Raw genomic sequence first — 26,329 nt, forward strand, 5'->3', positions numbered from 1 at the left:
CCTGAGAGAGAGAGAGAGAGAGACACACACACACAGCTACCTGAGAGAGAGAGAGAGAGAGAGACACACACACACAGCTACCTGAGAGAGAGAGAGAGAGAGACACACACACACAGCTACCTGAGAGAGAGAGAGAGAGAGAGAGACACACACACAGCTGCCTGAGAGAGAAAGAGACACATGGCTACCTGAGAGAGAGAGAGAGACACACACACACACACACACACACACACACACAGCTACCTGAGAGAGAGAGAGACACGCACACACACAGCTACCTGAGAGAGAAAGAGACACATGGCTACCTGAGAGAGAGAGAGAGAGAGACACACACACACACACACACACACACAGCTACCTGAGAGAGAGAGGGAGAGAGAGAGAGACACACACACACAGTTACCTGAGAGAGAGAGAGAGAGAGAGAGAGACACACAGCTACCTGAGAGAGAAAGAGACACATGGCTACCTGAGAGAGAGAGAGAGAGAGACGCACACACACACACACAGCTACCTGAGAGAGAGAGAGAGAGAGAGAGAGAGACACACACACACACAGCTACCTGAGAGAGAGAGAGAGAGACACACACACACAGCTACCTGAGAGAGAGAGAGAGAGAGACACACAGCTACCTGAGAGAGAGAGAGAGAGACAGACACAGCTACGAGAGAGAGAGAGAGACACACACAGCTACCTGAGCGAGAGAGAGAGAGAGAGAGACACACACACACACACACAGCTACCTGAGAGAGAGAGAGAGAGAGAGAGAGACACACACACACAGCTACCTGAGAGAGAGAGAGAGAGAGAGAGAGAGAGAGAGAGACACACACAGCTACCTGAGAGAGAGAGAGAGAGAGACACACACACAGCTACCTGAGAGAGAGAGAGAGAGAGAGACACACACAGCTACCTGAGAGAGAGAGAGAGAGAGAGACACACACAGCTACCTGAGAGAGAGAGAGAGAGAGAGAGACACAGCTTTTAAATGGATTACCTCGGCTAAGAGGATTTCAGAGCTCGTCATACAGATGAAGCCCTCTGGTTCTCTCACCTGTTTGTTTCCTGCAGGTCGGTAAAAACAGTTCCATCCAAAAACCTTAAAGATAAAGAACGACGAGAAAAGGAATTCCAACCTTAAGGCTCAGAGAATTTCTCCTCCTCCTCCTCCCCTCTCTCCTATTCCTCCCCTCTCTCCTTCTCCTCCTCTCTCCTACTCCTCCTCCTCCTCCCCTCTCTCCTCCTCTCTCCTCCTCTCTCCTCCTCTCTCTCCTCCTCCCCTCTCCTCCTCCCCTCTCCTCCTCCTCTCTCCTACTCCTCCTCTCTCCTCCTCTCTCCTACTCCTCCTCTCTCCTCCTCCCCTCTCTCCTCCTCCTCTCTCTCCTCCTCCCCTCTCCTCCTCTCTCCTACTCCTCCTCCCCTCTCCTCCTCTCTCCTACTCCTCCTCCCCTCTCCCCACCTCCTCCCTACTCCTCTCTCTCCTCCTCCCCTCTCCTCTTCTCTCCTACTCCTCCTCCCCTCTCCCCACCTCCTCCCCTCTCTCCTCCCCTCTCCTACTCCTCCTCTCTCCTCCTCCTTCCCTCTCTCTTACTCCTCCTCTCTTCATACCAAACCATTCTTATGTGACCCAACATAAACCCCTCATGTCCTAAGAGACAGCAGATGGTCATCTCTAGAACCTCCTTCAGAACAGTTTCAGGCCGTGATTTTTATCCTGTGACTTTTCTCCTTCAGTCAGAATATCATGGAGGCGTAATGCGGGGCGCAGTGACGACCCCCCCCCCCCCTCAGTACGGTCTACAGAGGTGTTACAGAAGAGAGACGGGGTTAGCTGAACCAGCGCTGTGTGTGCGTGCATGTCTGACTATGTGTACGTGAAGCTCCTGCTGTGCTTCCACAACACCAAAGCACAATGTGAATTCACAGACGAGGGGTACAGCTGTGCTTTAGTGAAGAAATAACAGTCTGATAAGACATTTCTTTTGTTGGGTCACCAGAGAAGAGTCAGAGAATCAAACGTCCAATTCTGTGCAAACACTGTGTCGATTATATTTACTTTACGTTTCAGATAAACAGAGCACTGTTAGTACTTTACAAAAAGGAAAAGGTGAATAATTAAATCACAATAACAAGCCAAACCACAGAACAGCATCTGTGCATCGCCTGGAAACTCAGAGGGAAGAGTGTTACGTGTATGAGGTTAGAAAACATGATGTTTGGACATTTTGGGGTTCTGTCGGGACTTGGTTGAGAACTGGAGGGTTGCTAATTCAAGTCCCGATGCGGACCAAAAATATGAAAGTTGTTATGGTAGCTGGAGAGGTGCCACACCACTTCTCCAACACTGCACGCATGTTAACAGGTCCTGCTTGTTCATGTGTGCGATTCAGGCGTATGTGAGAAGCATGTCTCTGAAATAACCGTTTTCCTCTCAGGGATTAATAAAGAATATAACATTTTTAAAAATTGAAAACAAGAGCTTGTTACTTAAGTATCTTAGAAAGTTCCAGTTTTCATTCTCATGAAATATGTCAGAGGGTTTAAATACAAGAAAAAGAACTTCCCTTTTTTATTAATATTAAAAACAGAAGGCAAATACAAAGGATTCACATTGTAACTTCCTTGTTTTGATAGTAAAACAAACAATACTAGACTTTAGTCGTAGATGTACTTCGACTTTCTCGAGTCTTTAGAGCCACTAGTACAAAGTTTCTTGGAGACAAGTTTGGGTCAAAGAGAGGAACCAGCTGGCTGTCCATACCTGCAGAAAGAAGGGGATTTAGTTCAACTGGAAATAGAAATATATGAAATTACACATAAGGTAGATTTATTTATATATATATATATATATATATATATATATATATATATATATACACAATCTGTAGAGAGTGATGTAAGAGCTGTTTGTGTGTAGGGACCCTTTCTGTAATGTTTTCAGAAACTTAGAATAATAACCTGAGCATCTACTGAAGACTGTCAGAAAGCATATTTGCAGCAGCTCACCGTTCTCCTGCAGATAGATCATCCTATCCAACAATACAAGCGTCTCCACTACAGGAGCCAGCAGCAGGACCATACTGAAGTACACCACCACCCGTCCCTGCTGCATCAACATGGCCTCCACACGCTTTGGATCCAAAGACAACCCAGGAGGCAGTCCGACACGAGCCAGGCCCAGACGAGCGTACCTGAGAGGGAATATGGATTTATTACAGTGTACAGTACACACTGCATCCCTCACTATGTTTAATACTTTTATATTAAAACATACTGAATGGCTTACGTGTGAAAGGTGTCACACACTTGAGGGCCTGATTTACTAAAGGTGTGTGTGTCTTAAAACGTGTGCAAACTTGATACCAGCAGTAAAATATGTGTTATCTGATCTAACAGCGTGCAGTGAGGGTTGTGTCTTTTACATAAGCAAAACAACGCTTGCGGACCAAAATACGCACAAAGTGCTGGAGAGGTTTAGCGGCCATAAATGTCAAAATCACATCACTACACACCTTTACAGAAAAACCATTCCTGACTTTCCCCGTCATCCACCCACATTCATGTCAGTGTCCAATGGGAAATAATCCACCGATCCCCGCGGTGGAAGGCATTAGTATGAGTGCCAGTCCTCTTTGACGGAGTAGGGAGTGAATGGAGAGAAAAAACAGTCGAGGAGGAGAAGGTGACTGTGTAATATAAAAGCCTTGAGCCGTCTCGGTTGCCTGGAGTTACATCGGCACAATCGCTCCTTGGATTTGTTTATTTCAATCAGGGATCAACTGGCTCCGGAGTCTGGACATGCAGGATCCAGCACCAAAAAGGCCGACTTATTAACTTGCTGACTGTTGACTTTGGTACTGAGAGTACCCGGTGTTTTCTTTTGTTTTGTGTTATTTGCACCGCGACGAGAGACGGTGGTTATTTTGAGTTAATTTCCTTGTTTTGTGTTTGAGGCCGCCGTAAAACCTGGAGCAGATTTTTTGCTGTTGCTTGTTGTGAGTACCTGACACTGGACTGGACTGGACTGTGGGTTATGGGAAACCCTATGGGTTAACCCTAACCCTAACCCTAAGTCATTAACCCAAGTACACACATTGTGATTTACCAAGCCTGGCAAAAACTGCAGTGATTGTCATGGTGTCTGACTTCAACACATTTGAAAGGAACGTGCTAAACCAGGAGCCCTGTGTTACACACAACAGGCTGCAGTTAGGAGGAGACATAGGCTCAATAAAAGAAGGCGTTCGGATAAATCGTCAAAAACAGATGCAATGTGTACTGTAAACTGTAAGAAGTAAAGGATGCAGTGTGTTTTGTAAACTGTAAGAAGTAAAGGATGCAGTGTGTACTGTAAACTGTAAGAAGTAAAGGATGCAGTGTGTACAGTAAACTGTAAGAAGTAAAGGATGCAGTGTGTTTTGTAAACTGTAAGAAGTAAAGGATGCAGTGTGTACTGTAAACTGTAAGAAGTAAAGGATGCAGTGTGTACTGTAAACTGTAAGAAGTAAAGGATGCAGTGTGTACTGTAAACTGTAAGAAGTAAAGGATGCAGTGTGTTCGGTAAAGTGTAAGAAGTAAAGGATGCAGTGTGTACTGTAAACTGTAAGAAGTAAAGGATGCAATGTGTACTGTAAACTGTAAGAAGTAAAGGATGCAGTGTGTTTTGTAAACTGTAAGAAGTAAAGGATGCAGTGTGTTCGGTAAAGTGTAAGAAGTAAAGGATGCAGTGTGTACTGTAAACTGTAAGAAGTAAAGGATGCAGTGTGTACAGTAAACTGTAAGAAGTAAAGGATGCAGTGTGTTTTGTAAACTGTAAGAAGTAAAGGATGCAGTGTGTTCGGTAAACTGTAAGAAGTAAAGGATGCAGTGTGTACAGTAAACTGTAAGAAGTAAAGGATGCAGTGTGTTTTGTAAACTGTAAGAAGTAAAGGATGCAGTGTGTTTTGTAAACTGTAAGAAGTAAAGGATGCAGTGTGTTCGGTAAAGTGTAGTAAGTGAAGGATGCAGTGTGTACTTACTCTGTAAACGGTAATAGGTGTGCTTTCTTTATTGTCTGGATACCTGCCCTACGAAGATCTGGCCTTTTATCCCTGATGAAGGCCTCCAGTGTGGCTCGATAACAGTGTATCTTCAGCAGCTCGCTTTCCTCCCGAAGTCTTCGTATGTAGTCATCGATAGCATGACATGCCCCCTCTCGCGTCTTATAGGACAGTTGATGACCTGGCAACCCTTGCACCCACAAGCTCATTGGATAACCAAACTCTGAGGGTTGGGAGTTCTGGCTCGACGTCAACAACGCTGGCTGGTCCACCAGTCCTGGTGGGGTGGGGCTTTCTTTGGTTGTGATTTTCATGTAGCAGCACCCCACAGAGGTGATGCCGCGTACATGAGGGCAGTTTACAAAGTGGCGGAGGAGGGTTGCACTAAGGTCACCGCAGGCATGAAGACCAGTCAGGATAAAGTCTGGGTATCCTCCTAGGTGGTTTGCGTCAGAATGTTGGCCCTCCTGACAGAATGACTGCACGCACAGGCAGCAGGAGCTCTCTTCACACTCGTTTTTGGATGTCATATCGATGTCTAGGGAGTGAGATTCAGACTTTGTGGATCCCGGGCATGTCAGAGTCTGAACTTCATCAGAATTTCCACCATGCTCAGAACCCCGCAGTCTCTTCTTGCTGGGTCCAGATGGAGTTTGAGGATGGTTTTTGACAAACTCTGCAGTACTCAACTGCTTCATGAAGTCCTTCCATGATGCCTTGGGGTTTACCCAACCTGCCACATGGAGAGGAGAGGACTGTAATGCTGAGATCAGAGAGGAACATTTCTGTAGAAGAAAGAAGTTTGTTCAATTTGGTGCTGATGGTATGAAGTATTCACAAAGAGGAAATAAAAACAAATTAAACATTCCTCTTTAATGATGATATAATTAATATGTTTATATTAATACATCCTGAATGGCTAACGTGTGAAAGAAAAAAATATGAGCAGTCACACACTTGAGGGCCTGATTAAAAGTGTGTGTGTCTTAAAATGTGTGCAAACTTGATACCACCAATAAAAAATCTGATCTACTAACAGCGTGCAGTGAGGATTGTGTCTTTCATATGAGCAAAACAACACAAATTGTCCCTTTAGTACGTTTGCCTTAATGAATATGCAATATGGGGCGTTTCTACCCCAGCATGCAAAATACAGGGAGGAGAAAATGCAAAGAAGTTAAGTTAGTATACACATTATGATTTACCAAGCCAGGTAAAAACTGCTGTGATTGTTCCTCTTGCAAACAAAGAAGGAAAGGAATGAGCTAATAGGGTTATATATATATATATATATATATACACAGTAAGGAACATAAGTATTTGAACACCTTGCATTTTGGCAAGTTCTCCCACTTAGAAATTATGGAGAGGTCTGAAATGTAGATTCTAGGTGCATTTCCACTGTGAGAGACCGAATTTAACAAACATTTACATAGAATAATTTTTAAATAATTTATTTGTAGAACTCGACTTTAAGATTGCCACCACACCCTGAGTCTCTTTTTAATCTAAAACAAATAATCCCATGCAGCCATTTACTCCTCCTACACCGTTTCACACTTACAGACACAAGCGTATGGAGCAGCGAGCGTGTAAACTGCTTCCTGTCTGACCATTTCTTCTAAGTGTTTAGATGTAGCAGAAGATGGTGCTCGATAGTGAAGCTCGCCTGACCACTGTAGCACACTGCCTCATGTACACACGTTAATTTACATACGTTAATGTATACACACACACGATAACGTAAACATGTTCATGTACATGTGTGCAGTGGGTAAGTACTGCACGCAGCGTGACTTACAGACGCACGCACTTACGTGTGGTTTTTTAGTGTCATGTGTCTGTTGTACCACGTACACGTCTTGTGTGTCATGTGTCATAAATTGATGATTAAGCATTTTGTTAATTTGATTACATTTCATGTTATTGAATGTTGAGCAGATTTGAGCTGCAGGTGTGTTTGATGTTCTGACCTGCAGAGATCAACGACTCCTCCACTGTTTTACCAGAACATACTGAAACCTGTGCTGGTAATGAGACGCACCAAGAACAAACCTTTTTCTGGGCTTCCTTCTCGAAAGCCAACAGCAACTGTCTGTCAAATTTTGTCGCCATGGTAACCAAGGTACGATCAGCTTCAATTGCCGTCACAGATAATCCGAGCCCGAAGGACAGGAAGCGTGACAGATGACCCTGTTTAGAGAATATTATAAATAATCAAATAAACTAATTAATAATTTAATGTTCTACCTATCTGTCTGTTCTACCTGTCTGTTCTACCTGTCTGTTACCTGTCTGTTCTACCTGTCTGTTACATGTCTGTTCTACCTGTCTGTCTGTTCTACCTGTCTGTTCTACCTGTCTGTTCTACCTGTCTGTTACCTGTCTGTTCTACCTGTCTGTTACCTGTCTGTTCTACCTGTCTGTTACATGTCTGTTCTACCTGTCTGTTACATGTCTGTTCTACCTGTCTGTTACCTGTCTGTTACATGTCTGTTACATGTCTGTTCTACCCTTCTGTTACATGTCTGTTCTACCTGTCTGTTACATGTCTGTTCTACCTGTCTGTTACATGTCTGTTACATGTCTGTTCTACCCTTCTGTTACATGTCTGTTCTACCTGTCTGTTACATGTCTGTTCTACCTGTCTGTTACATGTCTGTTACATGTCTGTTCTACCCATCTGTTACATGTCTGTTCTACCCTTCTGTTACATGTCTGTTCTACCTGTCTGTTACATGTCTGTTACATGTCTGTTCTACCTGTCTGTTACATGTCTGTTACATGTCTGTTCTACCTGTCTGTTACATGTCTGTTACATGTCTGTTCTACCTGTCTGTTCTACCTGTCTGTTACCTGTCTGTTCTACCTGTCTGTTACCTGTCTGTTACCTGTCTGTTCTACCTGTCTGTTACATGTCTGTTCTACCTGTCTGTTCTACCTGTCTGTTACATGTCTGTTACCTGTCTGTTCTACCTGTCTGTTACCTGTCTGTTACCTGTCTGCTACCTGTCTGTTCTACCTGTCTGTTACCTGTCCAGAGCCCACGTCCACGACTCTTCTGCAGCCAGTCTGCTCACAAAGCTTTTTCACCCGCTGAGATTAAAACAGAGACATTTCTTATTATAGTTCTAGTTATTGTTCCATGTCATGTCTAACCTAAATAAGGTTTCCCGTACCATGCCTAGCTGCCGGATCTCGTGCTGTTTCTTGGGTTTGACGTGTTTCCTGAAAGCGTGTCCCAGCAACGAGCTCTGACTTTGATTTTCCAGAAACTCGTCAGGTTTTGGCGAGCCACTCGTCCTGCCTTGCTCTTGTTTGCATTCTCTGGGAAATGCAAGCGCATGGGCTGAGGCCTGAAATGCCAACAGAGACAGAGGCCACACGCATGGATATCTGAAAGGAGAAAAGTTAGTGTTTGTTATTTAAAACATTCAGCAGATAGAACTCAACATTTCAGAACCATAATTAAGACCAGATCCAGTTTTAATGGCCAGCTACACTCAACCTGAACCTTTGACCCCTTTGGTCAAAAAGAGGCTAAATTCAAGACTGATCTGAGATAGACACGATATATTTAATAATAAACCAGAGGAGGTAAAATACAAGCCTTGCTCGTAGCACCTAGTCCCTAAATGTACTACAGGAGGTAAAAGCATTCAGTTATCAGACCAGCTTGTGGCTTGCTTCCTTAAGCCCTGTTTCCACCGAGCGGTTCAGTTCGGTTTGTCTCGGTACAGCACATATTTTGTGGCATTTCCTCAGACTAAAGGCAGGAAAGATCCCCAAATAACTGATCTGTACCGTCCCACTTTATGGACTCTTCTGTTGGGGTGCCAAGAATATTGATCAGAACCTGAAAGGTGGAGCTAAACACTGCAGCCTGTTGATTGGTTGAAAGAATCGTCACTTCCTGTGTGACAGTGGCGAACAACCCTGTTGTGTTTAAACAGTCGATTGTCTGTATTTCTCCTCGCCGCACACAGCCTTCTGTGAAATAAAGCTTGATTGAGTTTAGTACTAAAGACTCACATGTCAGTGACAGAGTAGATGAACTGATGGATTTCTTCTTCGTTGGTTTTGTTTGTGTCATGTTTTTCTCTTTTGTTTAATTTATTATCGGGTTAGCTTTTAGCTGCTGTCATGTGACACTATTACGTGGCTGACACGGCTATCAGCATCCGGCTTACACGCCACCTACCAATATGGCACGGGTAGCTGTGGGAACGCAAACGGGATCAGGCTTTACTGAGCCAAACTGTACCAAACTGTACTGATCCGTACCGGACTGCTGTGTGGAAACGGGGCTAAACATCCTGAAGCCAAGCCAACACAAATTGTAGGATTCCAGGCTTTGACATTGGGTTAACCTTGTTTAGCTTTGATCAGTTTCTTGTCACATGTCAATCAATCTTTACTTGTAAAGTGTAAATTCTTGTTATCTCAAGAAACTTTACAAAAAGCAAGTAATGTTTGCATGTTCGAGTCCTACATTCCTTTGGATTCTTCTACATTACTAAGTGAGAATATTTGTATACTCTGTTGTTCTTTGATGAAGGAGTTTAAAATCAGCAGGACCTCCTTTCTTTTCCATGAGCATCATCCAGTAACAACTCCGCAATCTGCAGGTAGGACAGGTGGTTCAGCGCCGACTGCCACGACTCAGGTAAGGTGTTCCACAGATCTTCAGTGAAAAACTCCTGAAGGGAAACAACATATCTGCAGTTACTATGGTAGAACCTGTAGTTACTGTGGGAGCACCTGTAGTTACTGTGGGAGCACCTGTAGTTACTGTGGGAGCACCTGTAGTTACTGTGGGAGCACCTGTAGTTACTGTGGGAGCACCTGTAGTTACTGTGGGAGCACCTGTAGTTACTGTGAGAACACCTGAAGTTACTGTGAGAACACCTGAAGTTACTGTGAGAACACCTGAAGTTACTGTGAGAACACCTGTAGTTACTGTGGGAGCACCTGTAGTTACTGTGGGAACACCTGAAGTTACTGTGGGAACACCTGAAGTTACTGTTAGAACACCTGTAGTTACTGTGGGTGCACCTGTAGTTACTGTTAGAACACCTGTAGATACTGTTAGAACACCTGTAGTTACTGTGGGAACACCTGTAGTTACTGTGGGAACACCTGTAGTTACTGTGTAAACAGTTCACCTGCTCGGTTTAGACTGAGGCTTTCAAACAGCAGAGATATTTACATGTCTGTTGCTATGGTAACAAAAAGGTAAGGACATTTGTTGCCATGACAACTCCTAAATAAACTGTTTTGTTTTAAAAGAAACAAGACCCGGATCCGAGTGGACCCTCTGATACTCACGATTATAAAGGAGTCGGACAGGTGTGAGTACTGAGACAAGAACCAGGTGAGTCTTTTGGCTTGGGCTCTCCACTGCTCCTGGGTCCGGGTCTGAGGGGTCCAGGTGGATGTGTACTCCTTTGCTGACATGGGGGAAAAAAACAGGGGAGCTAATGCTAACTCCAGTTAGCTTGTTGATGCTGCGTTAGTTTGTTCCCAGCTTTACTAACCTACCGAAGAAGTTCCAGGTTAGTGAAAGACCCGCTCATATACAAAGAAACCCCCAAACTGCTTTGTTGTTAGAGACCCGGTCCATATATGTTACCTTTACTCTTTGTTTATTCAAATATATTAATACGTGTTTGATCGCTAAATAGTTAGCTAAGAGCTAACCACAGCGTCCACATCCAGGATGCATTCAGGTGCTGCTCGTTAATCCCGCTGTTAATGATGTGGATGTAATAACAGGGATCTGGGTAAATGTGTTTGTGTGGGGCAATAAGAAGTAGCAGGGTACATTGTGTGTCTGTGTGGGGTAATAACACACAGACAGTTAGCGCTAGCTAGCTAGATAGATAGCTAGATAGATAGAGAAATACTGTGGAACATGTGATTATAGACGGGTAATCAGATGTGATTATAGTGGAACATGTGATTATAGACGGGTAATCAGAGGAACATGTGATTATAGACAGGTAATCAGATGTGATTATAGTGGAACATGTGATTATAGACGGGTAATCAGAGGAACATGTGATTATAGTGGAACATGTGATTATAGACGGGTAATCAGAGGAACATGTGATTATAGACAGGTAATCAGAGGAACATGTGATTATAGACAGGTAATCAGAGGAACATGTGATTATAGACGGGTAATCAGAGGAACATGTGATTATAGACGGGTAATCAGTGGAACATGTGATTATAGACGGGTAATCAGAGGAACATGTGATTATAGATGGGTAATCAGAGGAACATGTGATTATAGACGGGTAATCAGAGGAACATGTGATTATAGACAGGTAATCAGAGGAACATGTGATTATAGTGGAACATGTGATTATAGACGGGTAATCAGTGGAACATGTGATTATAGACGGGTAATCAGAGGAACATGTGATTATAGACGGGTAATCAGAGGAACATGTGATTATAGACGGGTAATCAGTGGAACATGTGATTATAGACGGGTAATCAGAGGAACATGTGATTATAGACAGGTAATCAGATGTGATTATAGTGGAACATGTGATTATAGACGGGTAATCAGAGGAACATGTGATTATAGTGGAACATGTGATTATAGACAGGTAATCAGAGGAACATGTGATTATAGTGGAACATGTGATTATAGACGGGTAATCAGAGGAACATGTGATTATAGTGGAACATGTGATTATAGTGGAACATGTGATTATAGACGGGTAATCAGAGGAACATGTGATTATAGTGGAACATGTGATTATAGACGGGTAATCAGAGGAACATGTGATTATAGACAGGTAATCAGAGGAACATGTGATTATAGACAGGTAATCAGAGGAACATGTGATTATAGACAGGTAATCAGAGGAACATGTGATTATAGTGGAACATGTGATTATAGACGGGTAATCAGGGGAACATGTGATTATAGTGGAACATGTGATTATAGACAGGTAATCAGAGGAACATGTGATTATAGTGGAACATGTGATTATAGTGGAACATGTGATTATAGACGGGTAATCAGATGTGATTATAGTGGAACATGTGATTATAGACGGGTAATCAGAGGAACATGTGATTATAGACGGGTAGTCAGATGTGATTACTGTGGAACATGTGATTATAGACGGGTAATCAGATGTGATTATAGTGGAACATGTGATTATAGACGGGTAATCAGAGGAACATGTGATTATAGACGGGTAATCAGAGGAACATGTGATTATAGACGGGTAATCAGAGGAACATGTGATTATAGACGGGTAATCAGAGGAACATGTGATTATAGACAGGTAATCAGAGGAACATGTGATTATAGACGGGTAATCAGAGGAACATGTGATTATAGACGGGTAATCAGAGGAACATGTGATTATAGACGGGTAATCAGAGGAACATGTGATTATAGACGGGTAATCAGAGGAACATGTGATTATAGACAGGTAATCAGATGTGATTGCTGTTGAACATGTTTGAACCGCCTAAAACACCAGAAAAGAAGAAATCCGGATTTCTGAGTGTCTTTGAACGCATCCTGACCCGGATGTGGATTGTTTATTTTGAACTGGCTGGTGTGGTCGTGAGTGTGCAGCAGGTCTGTGTTTGTTTTTGTATTTTTATTTATTTCCTGTCGATTCAATTAACCTGTAGCGACCCGTCGATGTTTCTGAGCATGCGCAGAAGTAATCTGCGTCACTATATGACAATAACCTCAGACGTGCTAACGGTAGCTGCTAACGGCTAGTTTTAGTTTAGAGCTCTAACCTGGACCAAGACCGCCTCCCCCCATAAAGCCTTCAAAAAGGGGGGTTAGACCAGGACCCCCCCCCCCCCCACCACCACCCTGTCGAAAACCTTATAGAGGCAGGTAGGTCTCTCCTCCTGTCTATAAAGGGTTTTTTTTGGGGGGGGGGGGGGGGGTAAGACAAGACTCACTTCCTGTCTATAAAGGGTTTATGGGGGGTAAGACAAGACTCACCTCCTGTCTAAAAAGGGTTTATGGGGGGGTAAGATTCTCCTCTCTATGAATGAATTATAGAAGGGGGGGGGGTAAGATTCTCCTCTCTATGAAGGGTTTATAGAGGGGGGGTAACTCACATACAGTTTGGCCGATATGACCATCTGCTGACGGCAGACTCTGTGATGATTGGTTAAATGAAGATAGCTCCGCCCCTTTGTCTCTGGGTTTACCTGTCAGGTTAATACCAGCTTCATCACGTCATTTCTGTCAGGGTTAGTGGATCCAGATCCCCCAAACAGGCCGGGGTCTGTGGACCTCTCTCCATAGTTCTAATCCGGGTCACTGTGTTTTGGTCCGGCAGTCTTAGGGTGCGTTCGGATCATCCCTCCTGTCCACTTTCACTCTCAATCAATCGATCAATCTTTATTTATATAGCGTCAATTCATAACAGGCGTTATCTCAAGACACTTTACATAAAACAGGTAAACATGCTCATTGTTTACATAAAGCAGGTAAACATGCTCATTGTTTACATAAAACAGGTAAACATGCTCATTGTTTACATAAAACAGGTAAACATGCTCATTGTTTACATAAAACAGGTAAACATGTTCATTGTTATGTTTACATAAAGCAGGTAAACATGCTCATTGTTTACATAAAGCAGGTAAACATGCTCATTGTTTACATAAAGCAGGTAAACATGTTCATTGTTTACATAAAGCAGGTAAACATGCTCATTGTTTACATAAAGCAGGTAAACATGCTCATTGTTTACATAAAGCAGGTAAACATGTTCATTGTTTACATAAAGCAGGTAAACATGTTCATTGTTTACATAAAGCAGGTAAACATGTTCATTGTTTACATAAAGCAGGTAAACATGTTCATTGTTTACATAAAGCAGGTAAACATGTTCATTGTGATGTTTACATAAAGCAGGTAAACATGCTCATTGTTTACATAAAGCAGGTAAACATGTTCATTGTTATGTTTACATAAAACAGGTAAACATGCTCATTGTTTACATAAAGCAGGTAAACATGCTCATTGTTTACATAAAGCAGTTAAACATGTTCATTGTTTACATAAAGCAGGTAAACATGCTCATTGTTTACATGAAACAGGTAAACATGCTCATTGTTTACATAAAGCAGTTAAACATGCTCATTGTTTACATAAAGCAGGTAAACATGCTCATTGTTATGTTTACATAAAACAGGTAAACATGTTCATTGTTTACATAAAGCAGGTAAACATGTTCATTGTTATGTTTACATAAAACAGGTAAACATGTTCATTGTTTACAGAAAGCAGGTAAACATGTTCATTGTTTACAGAAAGCAGGTAAACATGTTCATTGTTATGTTTACATAAAACAGGTAAACATGTTCATTGTTTACATAAAGCAGGTAAACATGTTCATTGTTTACATAAAGCAGGTAAACATGTTCATTGTTATGTTTACATAAAGCAGGTAAACATGCTCATTGTTATGTTTACATAAAACAGGTAAACATGCTCATTGTTATGTTTACATAAAACAGGTAAACATGTTCATTGTTTACATAAAGCAGGTAAACATGTTCATTGTTTACATAAAGCAGGTAAACATGTTCATTGTTTACATAAAGCAGGTAAACATGTTCATTGTTATGTTTACATAAAACAGGTAAACATGTTCATTGTTTACATAAAGCAGGTAAACATGCTCATTGTTTACATAAAGCAGGTAAACATGTTCATTGTTTACATAAAGCAGGTAAACATGCTCATTGTTTACATAAAGCAGGTAAACATGCTCATTGTTTACAGAAAGCAGGTAAACATGCTCATTGTTTACATAAAGCAGGTAAACATGCTCATTGTTATGTTTACATAAAGCAGGTAAACATGCTCATTGTTATGTTTACATAAAGCAGGTAAACATGTTCATTGTTTACATAAAGCAGGTAAACATGTTCATTGTTTACATAAAGCAGGTAAACATGTTCATTGTTTACATAAAGCAGGTAAACATGCTCATTGTTATGTTTACATAAAGCAGGTAAACATGCTCATTGTTTACATAAAGCAGGTAAACATGTTCATTGTTTACATAAAGCAGGTAAACATGCTCATTGTTTACAGAAAGCAGGTAAACATGCTCATTGTTTACATAAAGCAGGTAAACATGCTCATTGTTATGTTTACATAAAGCAGGTAAACATGCTCATTGTTTACATAAAGCAGGTAAACATGCTCATTGTTATGTTTACATAAAGCAGGTAAACATGCTCATTGTTTACATAAAGCAGGTAAACATGCTCATTGTTATGTTTACATAAAGCAGGTAAACATGCTCATTGTTTACATAAAGCAGGTAAACATGCTCATTGTTATGTTTACATAAAGCAGGTAAACATGCTCATTGTTATGTTTACATAAAGCAGGTAAACATGCTCATTGTTATGTTTACATAAAGCAGGTAAACATGCTCATTGTTATGTTTACATAAAGCAGGTAAACATGTTCATTGTTTACATAAAGCAGGTAAACATGTTCATTGTTTACATAAAGCAGGTAAACATGCTCATTGTTTACATAAAGCAGGTAAACATGCTCATTGTTTACATAAAGCAGGTAAACATGTTCATTGTTATGTATTGTGTATTGATTTCGCTGAAACTAAAAAGAAAAGGCCATCCTCGGGGGGGGGGGGGGGGGGGGGGGGGGGTTGTTTGGGCAGGCCATCCTCACCAACAGTCCAGAGGAACCTAAGAGAGCTCAGAGAGCTCAGGAGCTCCCAGAAAAAGGAGAGGTTAGAATATAAAGATAGAGACGAGCAGTAATAAGATATGAAAGCTGGGAGAGAGAGAGGGAGAGAGAGATCAGAGATCCTGGTGCCAGTTCCCCCGGTAGTCTCGGCCTATAGCAGCAGAACTATGAGCTGGTCCTAAGCCAGCCCTAACTATAAGATTTATCACAAAGAAAAGTTTGAAGTCTATTCTTAAAAGTACCTAGTGTGTCTGCCTCCCGGACCCCGACTGGTAGACGATTCCAAAGGAGCCTGATAACTAAAGGCTCTACCTCCCATAGTACTTTTAGAGACTATAGGCACCACGAGCAGGCCTGCATTCTGGGAACGTCATGTTCTTGATGGATAGTACGGTACAATGAACTCTTTAAGATAGGATGGTGCCTGACCGTTTAGAGCTTTGTAGGTGAGCAGAAGGATTTTAAATTCTATTCTAGATTTTATAGGGAGCCAATGGAGAGAAGCCAATACAGGAGTCATGTGGTCCCTTTTCCTCGTTCTAGTAAGAACACGAGCTGCAGCGTTTTGGACGAGTTGGAGGGTCTTTAGAGATTTACCATAGCACCCTGCTAAAATAGAATTACAGTAATCCAACCTGGAGGTAACAAATGCATGAACTAATTTTTCAGCATCATTTTGTGACAGGATCTGTCTGATCTTAGAGATATTACCAAGGTGAAAATAAGCTGTCCTTGAAATGTGTTTAATGTATGACTCCTTTCTTCCTTAACCCAGGAAGCAGTTAGATGGCGGCCATGATAAGAGCCGTTTGAATTCTCTAACAGTGAAGGAAAGGAGGCTCAATACTTCCTTTATAACCTCCTTTAGGAAACACTGGAGCATCCTTTACTTAAGGAGATAAGAAAGTGCCGACCCACAATTCATTGCAGCTGCGACTTTTAAAGCGACTCGCTCATCCGACCCTGTCGACCCGGATCTGTGAGAGGAGACATGTGGAGACAATCTGCATATTGATTTGATTTATTATTATTTACAGCCTTTGTGTTTATTTCATTTCTGTTTATTGTGTTAAACTGTGAACATGTTATAAAACCATCACAGTGAAGTTATAAAACCATCACAGTGAAGTTATAAAACCATCACAGTGAAGTTATAAAACCATCACAGTGATGTTATAAAACCATCACAGTGATGTTATAAAACCATCACAGTGAAGTTATAAAACCATCACAGTGAAGTTATAAAACCATCACAGTGATGTTATAAAACCATCACAGTGAAGTTATAAAACCATCACAGTGATGTTATAAAACCATCACAGTGATGTTATAAAACCATCACAGTGAAGTTATAAAACCATCACAGTGATGTTATAAAACCATCACAGTGAAGTTATAAAACCATCACAGTGATGTTATAAAACCATCACAGTGATGTTATAAAACCATCACAGTGAAGTTATAAAACCATCACAGTGATGTTATAAAACCATCACAGTGAAGTTATAAAACCATCACAGTGATGTTATAAAACCATCACAGTGAAGTTATAAAACCATCACAGTGATGTTATAAAACCATCACAGTGATGTTATAAAACCATCACAGTGAAGTTATAAAACCATCACAGTGAAGTTATAAAACCATCACAGTGATGTTATAAAACCATCACAGTGAAGTTATAAAACCATCACAGTGATGTTATAAAACCATCACAGTGATGTTATAAAACCATCACAGTGAAGTTATAAAACCATCACAGTGATGTTATAAAACCATCACAGTGAAGTTATAAAACCATCACAGTGAAGTTATAAAACCATCACGATGAAGTCTCCTAACACCTTTCACTAAGTCCTTTATGAAGTCTAACACCTTTCACTAAGTCCTTTATGAAGTCTAACACCTTTCACTAAGTCCTTTATGAAGTCTCCTAACACCTTTCACTAAGTCCTTTATGAAGTCTAACACCTTTCACTAAGTCCTTTATGAAGTCTAACACCTTTCATTAAGTCCTTTATGAAGTCTAACACCTTTCACTAAGTCCTTTATGAAGTCTAACACCTTTCACTAAGTCCTTTATGAAGTCTAACACCTTTCACTAAGTCCTTTATGAAGTCTAACACCTTTCACTAAGTCCTTTATGAAGTCTAACACCTTTCCTTAACCCTGTGACGTTTTCACGGGGTGAAGGTAAAGTGGATAGTGAAAGTAGAGAGGAGGGAAAATCTAAATGTACCCTTAGAGTTTATGTTGTTCTCATTGGTTCTCTGGTCATGTGATGTGTTTATGTTGTTCTCATTGGTTAGACTTAGACTTAGACTAAACTTTATTGATCCTTTGGGATGACTCCCTCAGGAAATTTAGGACATGTCATGTCATGTCCTATGTCATGGTCATGTGTTTTGTCTTTCAGAGCAATGTCGGACATCAGGATCAACATGCATATAGACGTGAGGATGTCAACGAGGAAACGACTTCGAGGGCGGAAAAACAACCTGAAGGCAAACTTTTCAAATCAAAGAGATGGCACTGCAGGTCAAAATCAACATAACCATGTTCAGCATCAAAACGGCGCTCCAGCAGGGCATGCATTACTTCCTGCTTCTACCAACAACAAGTTGATCAATTCACTTCCTGGATGCAGCACGGCGAGCGCTCCATTGTGTAGCCAAAAACCTTCTACGTCAGCACGCAGTGAAGGAATACCTCCCCTGACGAGCAGCGTTCTGCACAAGTCCTCCATCACCGTCAAAAACAATGGCTCCTCCACCACTGCATTTTGCTCAGGCGGCCATAAACAGACAAAGATGGCGGCGGGACTGAAGTACGTGGCTCTGGACTGTGAGATGGTGGGAACGGGACCAAAGGGAAGAGTCAGCCAGTTAGCTCGCTGCAGCATGGTGAACTATGACGGAGACGTCATTTATGATACATTTATTTTACCCAGCATGCCTGTCACTGACTACCGCACACGGTGGAGTGGCATCCGGCGGTGTGACCTCATCAATGCTACACCCTACTCCACCGCCAGGAAGGAGGTGAGGAAGTTGTTTCAAACAGATTTCTGTTTACTGTTCGTCCTCTGATGTTTTCTTTCTAATCAGAAATATTAATAATCAGTATTAAGTGACACGTTTTATTTCTTAAAGTTCTACCATCAACTCGCTCGCTCTCTCTCTCTGCAGTGAAACTGAGAAGGTCAGAAACACTTGTCACTGAATAACTCCATCAGTCTCAGTGTACCTGCTGTCTGAACTTAACGGGACGCCATTTAAACATCCTGAGTGTGATCAGATCAACAGTGATTTTCTGTATTTGAGTCAAATGTGGCTCCGTGATAAAATCAGCATAATCAAACTGTCAGGATGTTTTAGAAAGAGGGGGGGGGACTATGAGAGTTAATTTCCCAGACTGCTGATATATCTAATAAATGTTTATGTATTATAATACATCTTATGTATTAATGTTAAAAGGTACATTAATATAAACACGTTGTTCCTGTCTGATCATAACTGGACAGAAAACTCAAAGACACCACTGACGAGGTTTGACTGAATTTAAGAACCAATTAAAGAATATGAGCTTCAAAAACATGACCAAGTAAACGACTGCTGTAATCGACGTCTACCATTGGACGTATTGTTGATAAATTTATAAAAAAAGAAAAAGAAATCCCAGCAAGGAGTTCACCTCGTGTGGATGGATGATAACATTACACCCTCAAAACTCGTGGTGACATTGATTAGTGGTTAAACAGCTCAGAATGTCTAAATCAAATAATTAGGTCTACGCTCAATCAGAGGCCGATGGAATCAACCTAATAGTTTATTAAATCCAAAGCCACGATAAACTTATCATCACAGATGCTACACGAGTCTCAAACGAGTTCAATCATTCCTTCATGGAAACTGTTAAAAACTTTGCATCAGGGTTTTTCAGCGGGAATAATGCTGACTTCTCAACGATAGACACTACTGACCGTGTGACAGCGTGCGGCAGGAGCTCCCACATTTTCACTGCAAATATCCAGATTTTTACTTCTGCTTGTCGGCATGTCCCTGGAGCAGTGCTGGGGAAATCCACTTCTTAAAATGGATTCCAAAACTGTGAAGAAGACTCAGGAAAGCTTGCACACTTTCTCTTGAAATGCTGACACACATTGCAGCTATGGAGGACGCAGAGGTTGAGACGGAGAAGCGTGTGTTGTACCTAGAAAAACTAGGAGGGCAGATACAAAAACCTCAAAATTGTAGGCTGTCCAGAATCCAGAGTCCTGGCATTCACCACCAAGACCTCCCACATAGACCCAATCAGGAAGGAGGCACAACAGAGGATGTACTTCCTGCACCAGCCTCTCCATCATTCAGCCTTTTTAACATCTTTGACCAATAAAGCCGATTCTGCCACATTCTTCTATTTTATTAAGTCCTTTTCATTTTCCTGTTTCTAATAATGTTAATCTGTATTATTACTATTGTGTAAATAGGGTTAGGGTAGAGAAAGAAATGAAGAGCAGGTTAACTCCATGGATTGCAATAAGTAAAGGTTTAATCTGTTATATCTTAACTAAAAGCTCTACTAAGTGAATGAGCTGTGGTTAAAACAGTTTGATGCTTACATCAGATGACTGTTCAAACTTTGGTTTTGTATCTGTCCGATTCAAATAAACCTTCAATAATAATCACCATCTCTTCTGTTGTAAGATATTGAAGCTACTCATGGGGAAGGTTGTGATTGGCCACGCTATCCACAATGACTTCAAGGTCCTGGGTTACGCTCACCCCACCGCCATGACCAGAGACACGTCTCGAATCCCTCTGCTGAACCAGAAGGCCGGCTTCGGTGTGGGCGAGTGTGCCTCCCTGAAGAGACTTACCAAGGCCGTCTTAAACAGAGACATTCAGGTAAGATAACACTTGCAGCACGAGCTCAACTCGCTGCTCTCACATGTGATCCGTCTCAAGTCTGGACCCTAACCCTACACGGGTTCTTTCAGATGATTTCTACTCAAGGAAAACAATCAGGTGACAAACTTGGAACGTTTGGGGAATGAGAAACTGAAACACGTCTTAAACAGGATAAAGTATTTAAATGTAATATAGTATTCTTGCAGGCTAAGGGTTATACAGGACGCTTTAGATGGATGCTTTAGATGGACTTTGTATTATAGGAGGAGATTTTAACTGTGTCTAGGACCCAGTTTTAGAAAGGTCCACCTAAACGGATGCTACTCATGTGCGAACTAGAAAAATACTCTTTAACTATCTACAAGACCTAAAACTAACTGCAGTTTGAAGAACACGCTATCCAAAGGAGGGAATATTCTTGTTATTCCAGCTCTTACTTTTTAGTGTCTGTGGAGTCACTGTCTAACCCAGTCCTTCTCAAATAGTGGGGCGCGGCGAGGTGTTAGGGGGGCGGGAGAGACATGGGGAACTATCTGTATAGAGAAGTTTCTGACAAGAAAAACGGAGGAGGCATCACAGTAAATGTTTCACCCAAAAGTCATCAAAACTATACTGTTAGTGTGTAGCTGTGGCTATACTCCTCTTTCTGCTACCATGGCCGCGGAGCACAGAGTCTGAAACACACCAACATTCATTTCAGCGCAAACGCACACACATAAACAAACCGGAGCGCCCCTTTTAACTTTTAGCGCATCAGCACACGGTTGATCCATACAGACCGAGTCGGGAACATACAGTACGTGATCCGGTCTGCAGCTGATCGTAGATGTTGTATATATTATTTTGGGGTTAGGGCAGTAAAAAATATGTTTGAGTCAGAAAGTTACATCCTGGGTTATTGGGACACAACATGCAGGCATGGTGCATGCTCTTGGCGCACGCTCTTGGCGCACGCTCTTGGCGCACGCTCTTGGCGCACGCTCTTGGCGCACGCTCTTGGTGCACGCTCTTGGCGCACGCTCTTGGCGCATGCTCTTGGCACATGCTCTGCTGCGACAACACCAATACCTGTGCTCGGCTGCGTGTCACACCTGTCCACGTCTTGTTGTGTGTTCATCAGTGTTTAGTGTCCACCAGTGTATGTCTGTTATCGAGATCGGGTAACTATCATGATCAGAAACAATACCCTCAGTGAACCACTCATCGTTTCTGTGACGGAACCCGGCACCGTCAGTGGGTTACTCACCTATGGCCGCGACAAACTCCTGCTCCACCGTAGCTCATCGCTATGTAACATCAAGCCGGCGGCAGCTATTCCTCCCGAGCTACGGCCAAGAAAAAGAGGGAAACGCGGAGGTGTCCGAAGCAGACTGAGGGAGACGGCCCTTCAAGCCCCCTCTCCCCTCCACTATCCTCTCAAATGTCCGCTTCCTCCGGAACAAAATGGACCTGCTCCAAGTCCGGCGCAGAATGGAAAGGGCCTTCAGGGACACCTGCATCATCGCCCTGACTGAGACCTGGCTGGACGAGTCGGTATCCGATGACGAGGTTAGCCTCGACAACTTCACCATCATCAGGTCAGACAGAACCAGGAACTTGGGGAAAACAAGGGGCGGTGGGGTCTGTCTATACATCAACGACAGATGGTGTAGCAACATCAAAACCCACCGGAGGGTCTGCCTGCCCGACGTGGAGTTGCTCACCGTGTCTCTTCGCCCCTACTACCTTCCTCGGGAATTTCCAACTGTGGTGGTCAGCTGTGTGTACATCGCTCCCAGCGCCAACATCAAAGTAGCATCAGAACTGGTAGCCGAGGATGCTAACGCCATGGCAGCTAGGTACCCCGGAGCTCCGATACTCATCCTGGGAGACTTCAATGCCTGCAGACTCGACTCCACGCTCCCGACATTCCAGCAGTATGTCGACATTCCCACCAGAAGAAACAACACTTTAGACCTTTGTTATGGAAACATTCCCGACGCCTTCAGGACCAGCTCGTATCCACCGCTCGGACTCGCAGACCACAACTTCATCTGTTTACTTCCGCTGTACAAACAAGTACAAACAGTCCCACTGCGCCTCCCAATGGTCGGTGGACTCCATCGCACAACTCCAAAGGTCCCTGGCATGCACCGACTGGGATATCTTCGACGGAGATCTGAACAGCAAAGTCACTGACATATCTGACTACATCAACTTCTGTATTCATACCACCATACCAGTAAAAATCATAAAGAAGTACCCCAACTCAAAACCCTGGATCACCCCCGACATCAAGAAGAGCCTCAGAGAAAAGCACAGAGCCTTCAAGGCTCAAAGACACAACTGGTCTCAGATCAGCAAAGAGAAACATTAAAAATAAAATCTTCATGGCTAAAATCCAGTTCAAAACAAACTCGAGCATAAGTTCAGCAACATGAATACAAGAGGAGCCTTTCAAATGGTAAAATCCCTCACCGGATACGAACCCACCCACAACAAAACAAAATCTCACCCCCCCTCCTCCCGCTACAACTTGTCCTCCAGCACCTAGATTCCCGAGGCACCTTCGCGAGGATCCTCTTCGTGGACTTCAGCTCCGCGTTCAATACCATCCAAAGGCACCTGCTCATCCAGAAGCTTCACAAACTCACCACTCCCCCCATTCTGATCCACCTCCTGCACAACTTCCTCAGCGACAGACGGCAAGCTGTTCGGGTAGGCACATCCACATCACCCCCACTCACTTATGTGCTAAGCCCCTTCCCCTAAGCACCGGCCCCTCTCCCACCACCACCTACCTCAAGTACTCTGACGACACTGCCATCCTCGCCCTCCTATCAGACAGTAACTCCACCACAGACTACCACAACACTGTCACTCACTTCTCACCCTGGTGTAAGCTTAACTTCCTCCATCTCAACGTAAACAAAACTAAAGAAATAATAATAGGCACCCCATCACCTCAGCCCCCCACCCTCATCACCCCATCACCCCCGCCCCCCACCCTCATCACCTCAGCCCCCCACCCCCATCACCCCAGCCCCCCACCCTCATCACCCCCGCCCCCCACCCTCATCACCCCCGCCCCCCACCCTCATCACCTCAGCCCCCCACCCCCATCACCCCAGCCCCCCACCCTCATCAACAACGACACAGTTGAAACTGTTGACAGCTTCAGAACAATCTCACCTTCGACCAGCCGACAACGGACATTCAAAAAAGGAGCCACCAAAGACTGCACGCCAAGACCCCCCCCCCCCCCCCCCCCATCTCCTCCTCCTGCTGTATCAAAGCATCGTCCATCCTGCTCTACTGTTCCTCCTGCTTCTTTAACCTGCTCACTGTCAAACACCAAACTCACCCGGGTCACAAACACTGCAGCCAAACTAATCGCTCTCCCCGCTCCCACCCTGTCAGAACTCAAAGGCCATCACACGCATCACCAACCAATCAGCTGCCACCATCATGCCCTCTGGACGCAGGTACAGGTCCCTGCTGTGCAGGAGGGCCAGAAGCCTGGTGCCTACAGTCATTACAGCCCTCAATAAAAATCCACCTCAGTCCCGATCACTGGTCCCCCCAAAACCATATGCACTGTATGTCCTGTTGTCCCACATGTATGTCCTGTTGTCCCACTTGTATGTCCTGTTGTCCCACATGTATGTCCTGTTGTCCCACATGTATGTCCTGTTGTCCCACATGTATGTCCTGTTGTCCCACATGTATGTCCTGTTGTCCCACATGTATCTCCCTGTGTTCACCCTCTGTCGGCGCGCTGCCCTTAAAACTGTATTGGTCCCCTCGGGGACAATAAAATAAAAAGTCAAAGTCAAACTATGCACAATTCTGGTGCCAGCAACTTATAAAGTGGTTTGTACAGATAAATTAATACATATTATCTGGTTCTTAATAGTATTTCAATTCGGGGGGGGGGGGTTTAGTAAAAAACGTCTGTCCCCTAGGGGGGGCATGACAGAATATAATTGAGAACCACTGGTATAACCCAAGATGCTGATTCAGTAGTATTATAATCAGTGACCATGCAGCGGTCTACTGGAGGACGGCCCAACCAGCTCTTACACTTTTTCACACAGGGCCATTCAGGCCTTAATGTAGCTTTGGATTTTTTAATTCCTCATTAATGAAACCCTTCATTTAAAAACTGCTTTTTTGTGTTACTTGTTTTATCTCTGACTAATGTTTAATATGGTTTCTCACACCACTGTACATAAGAGACCAGACACCAGCTTCAAAACCAAACAACATAACCAAGAGTAAAAAGCACCAGAAAACCAAATAAATACATTTTATTTGAACAATGACCCTGAAAAACTAACGTATCTATTATGAGAGGGTTAACCCTAACCCCTAACCCCTAACCCCTAACCCTAACCCTAACCCCTAACCCTAACCCCTAACCCCTAACCCCTAACCCCTAACCCTAACCCCTAACCCCTAACCCTAACCCTAACCCTAACCCTAACCCCTAACCCCTAACCCCTAACCCCTAACCCCTAACCCTAACCCTAACCCAAACTAACGACTGAGAGAGTGGCTAAAAGATTAACGTGGGCTAAACAAACGTATTAAGACCAAGGGGAAAAAGCAGGGAAATTATTAGCACGGAAAATAAAGAAAATGCAGACAGCAATTAATAAGCAGGATCTGGCAGTGTAACTGTAAACAGGGGTTAGGGTTAGTCCAGGATAATCCACTAACAGCAGACCTGTTAGGATATGTTAATAGTAGTAAAGCGCCTGGGGCCAGATTGGCTACCAATAGAGTTTTATCCTTAATATGTATGAAGAATCAGATTAAGATTGAATAAGATTCAATGAGACTAGCTACAATAACCCTCATAATAAAACCATCATCTTACAGGGGAGTTAGTTTAATGGGATGTGACACAAAGACACTTTCTAGAAGGCTAGATAAATGTCTCTCAGAAATGATTATTGATAATCAACAACATTTTGTGCAAAAAAAGATGAAGGTTATCACAACAGCAGATGAGTACTAAATATATGACATGAGAGACATGATGCAAGAGACAGCAATGCTCTCTGTAGATGCAGTCTGTTAGGCACCTGATTGGACTCATCTCTGGGGGGGGGGACTCTCTGGGAAGAGGCTGCGCTCCATCAGGACACAAGAACACTTTCTTCCCCTCAGCTGTCGGCCTCATCATCGATGTCCCTCCCTGTCGTATATCTGAATCTTTAAACGTTTTATTTTTGGTTTATTTGCTTGGTAATGCAATGGTAGTGTGTAAGCTTCACCCCCAATGTAGCACAACATGAATCACCTTTAAACTTGATGATGACGCCCTTCGTACATCATGTTTTTTTTAGCTGAGCGCTCACTATGTGGGGAGGGTTAATAAATAGTTAAGTACATTGAAAGATTGTAGTTGATTTTTGAACGTTGTTGTCATGATAGTAAATGCTCCTCAAAGCTTTATTCACTCAAATGTGTTGAAGTCTGTAATTTGTGGTTTTAAATGTCCGCAGGCGGGGAGGATGGGTCACTCTTCTGTGGAGGATGCCAGAGCCACGATGGAGCTGTACAAGGTGGTGGAAGTCGAGTGGGAGAGAGAGCTGGCTTTCAAATCCCGGGACAGCGTCGTCCAGGCATGAAGGGAAATAAAGACAGTTTAAAATGA

At 43.0% G+C, this 26,329-nt stretch overlaps 2 protein-coding genes across 5 annotated transcripts; one reads left to right on the forward strand and one right to left on the reverse strand.

Moving 5' to 3' along the window:
• Positions 1-2,540: 2,540 nt before the first annotated feature.
• Positions 2,541-10,690, reverse strand: mettl25b (methyltransferase like 25B). 3 transcript variants are annotated; one of them, XM_079373266.1, is made up of 9 exons: positions 10,582-10,690; positions 10,369-10,490; positions 9,579-9,740; positions 8,220-8,436; positions 8,074-8,136; positions 7,096-7,233; positions 5,020-5,825; positions 3,008-3,192; positions 2,541-2,762 (listed from the first exon to the last, which is right to left on the reverse strand). In XM_079373266.1, the coding sequence occupies exons 3-9, from the start codon at positions 9,641-9,643 to the stop codon at positions 2,650-2,652; spliced, it is 1,587 nt and encodes a 528-aa protein (XP_079229392.1). In that variant the 5' UTR covers positions 9,644-9,740; positions 10,369-10,490; positions 10,582-10,690; the 3' UTR covers positions 2,541-2,649. The 3 variants fall into 3 exon arrangements, with proteins under 3 accessions (XP_079229392.1, XP_079229391.1, XP_079229390.1); XM_079373265.1 differs by having other exon boundaries at positions 10,578-10,690; XM_079373264.1 differs by having other exon boundaries at positions 9,619-9,740; positions 10,369-10,690.
• Positions 10,294-26,329, forward strand: isg20l2 (interferon stimulated exonuclease gene 20-like 2). 2 transcript variants are annotated; one of them, XM_079373267.1, is made up of 4 exons: positions 10,294-10,414; positions 18,192-18,816; positions 20,482-20,682; positions 26,178-26,329. In XM_079373267.1, the coding sequence occupies exons 2-4, from the start codon at positions 18,196-18,198 to the stop codon at positions 26,301-26,303; spliced, it is 948 nt and encodes a 315-aa protein (XP_079229393.1). In that variant the 5' UTR covers positions 10,294-10,414; positions 18,192-18,195; the 3' UTR covers positions 26,304-26,329. The 2 variants fall into 2 exon arrangements, with proteins under 2 accessions (XP_079229393.1, XP_079229394.1); XM_079373268.1 differs by lacking the exon at positions 10,294-10,414 and adding an exon at positions 12,574-12,652.

Source organism: Symphodus melops (assembly GCF_947650265.1).
Source record: "Symphodus melops genome assembly, contig: scaffold_67, whole genome shotgun sequence".
In the NCBI taxonomy this organism is placed as follows: domain Eukaryota; kingdom Metazoa; phylum Chordata; class Actinopteri; order Labriformes; family Labridae; genus Symphodus; species Symphodus melops.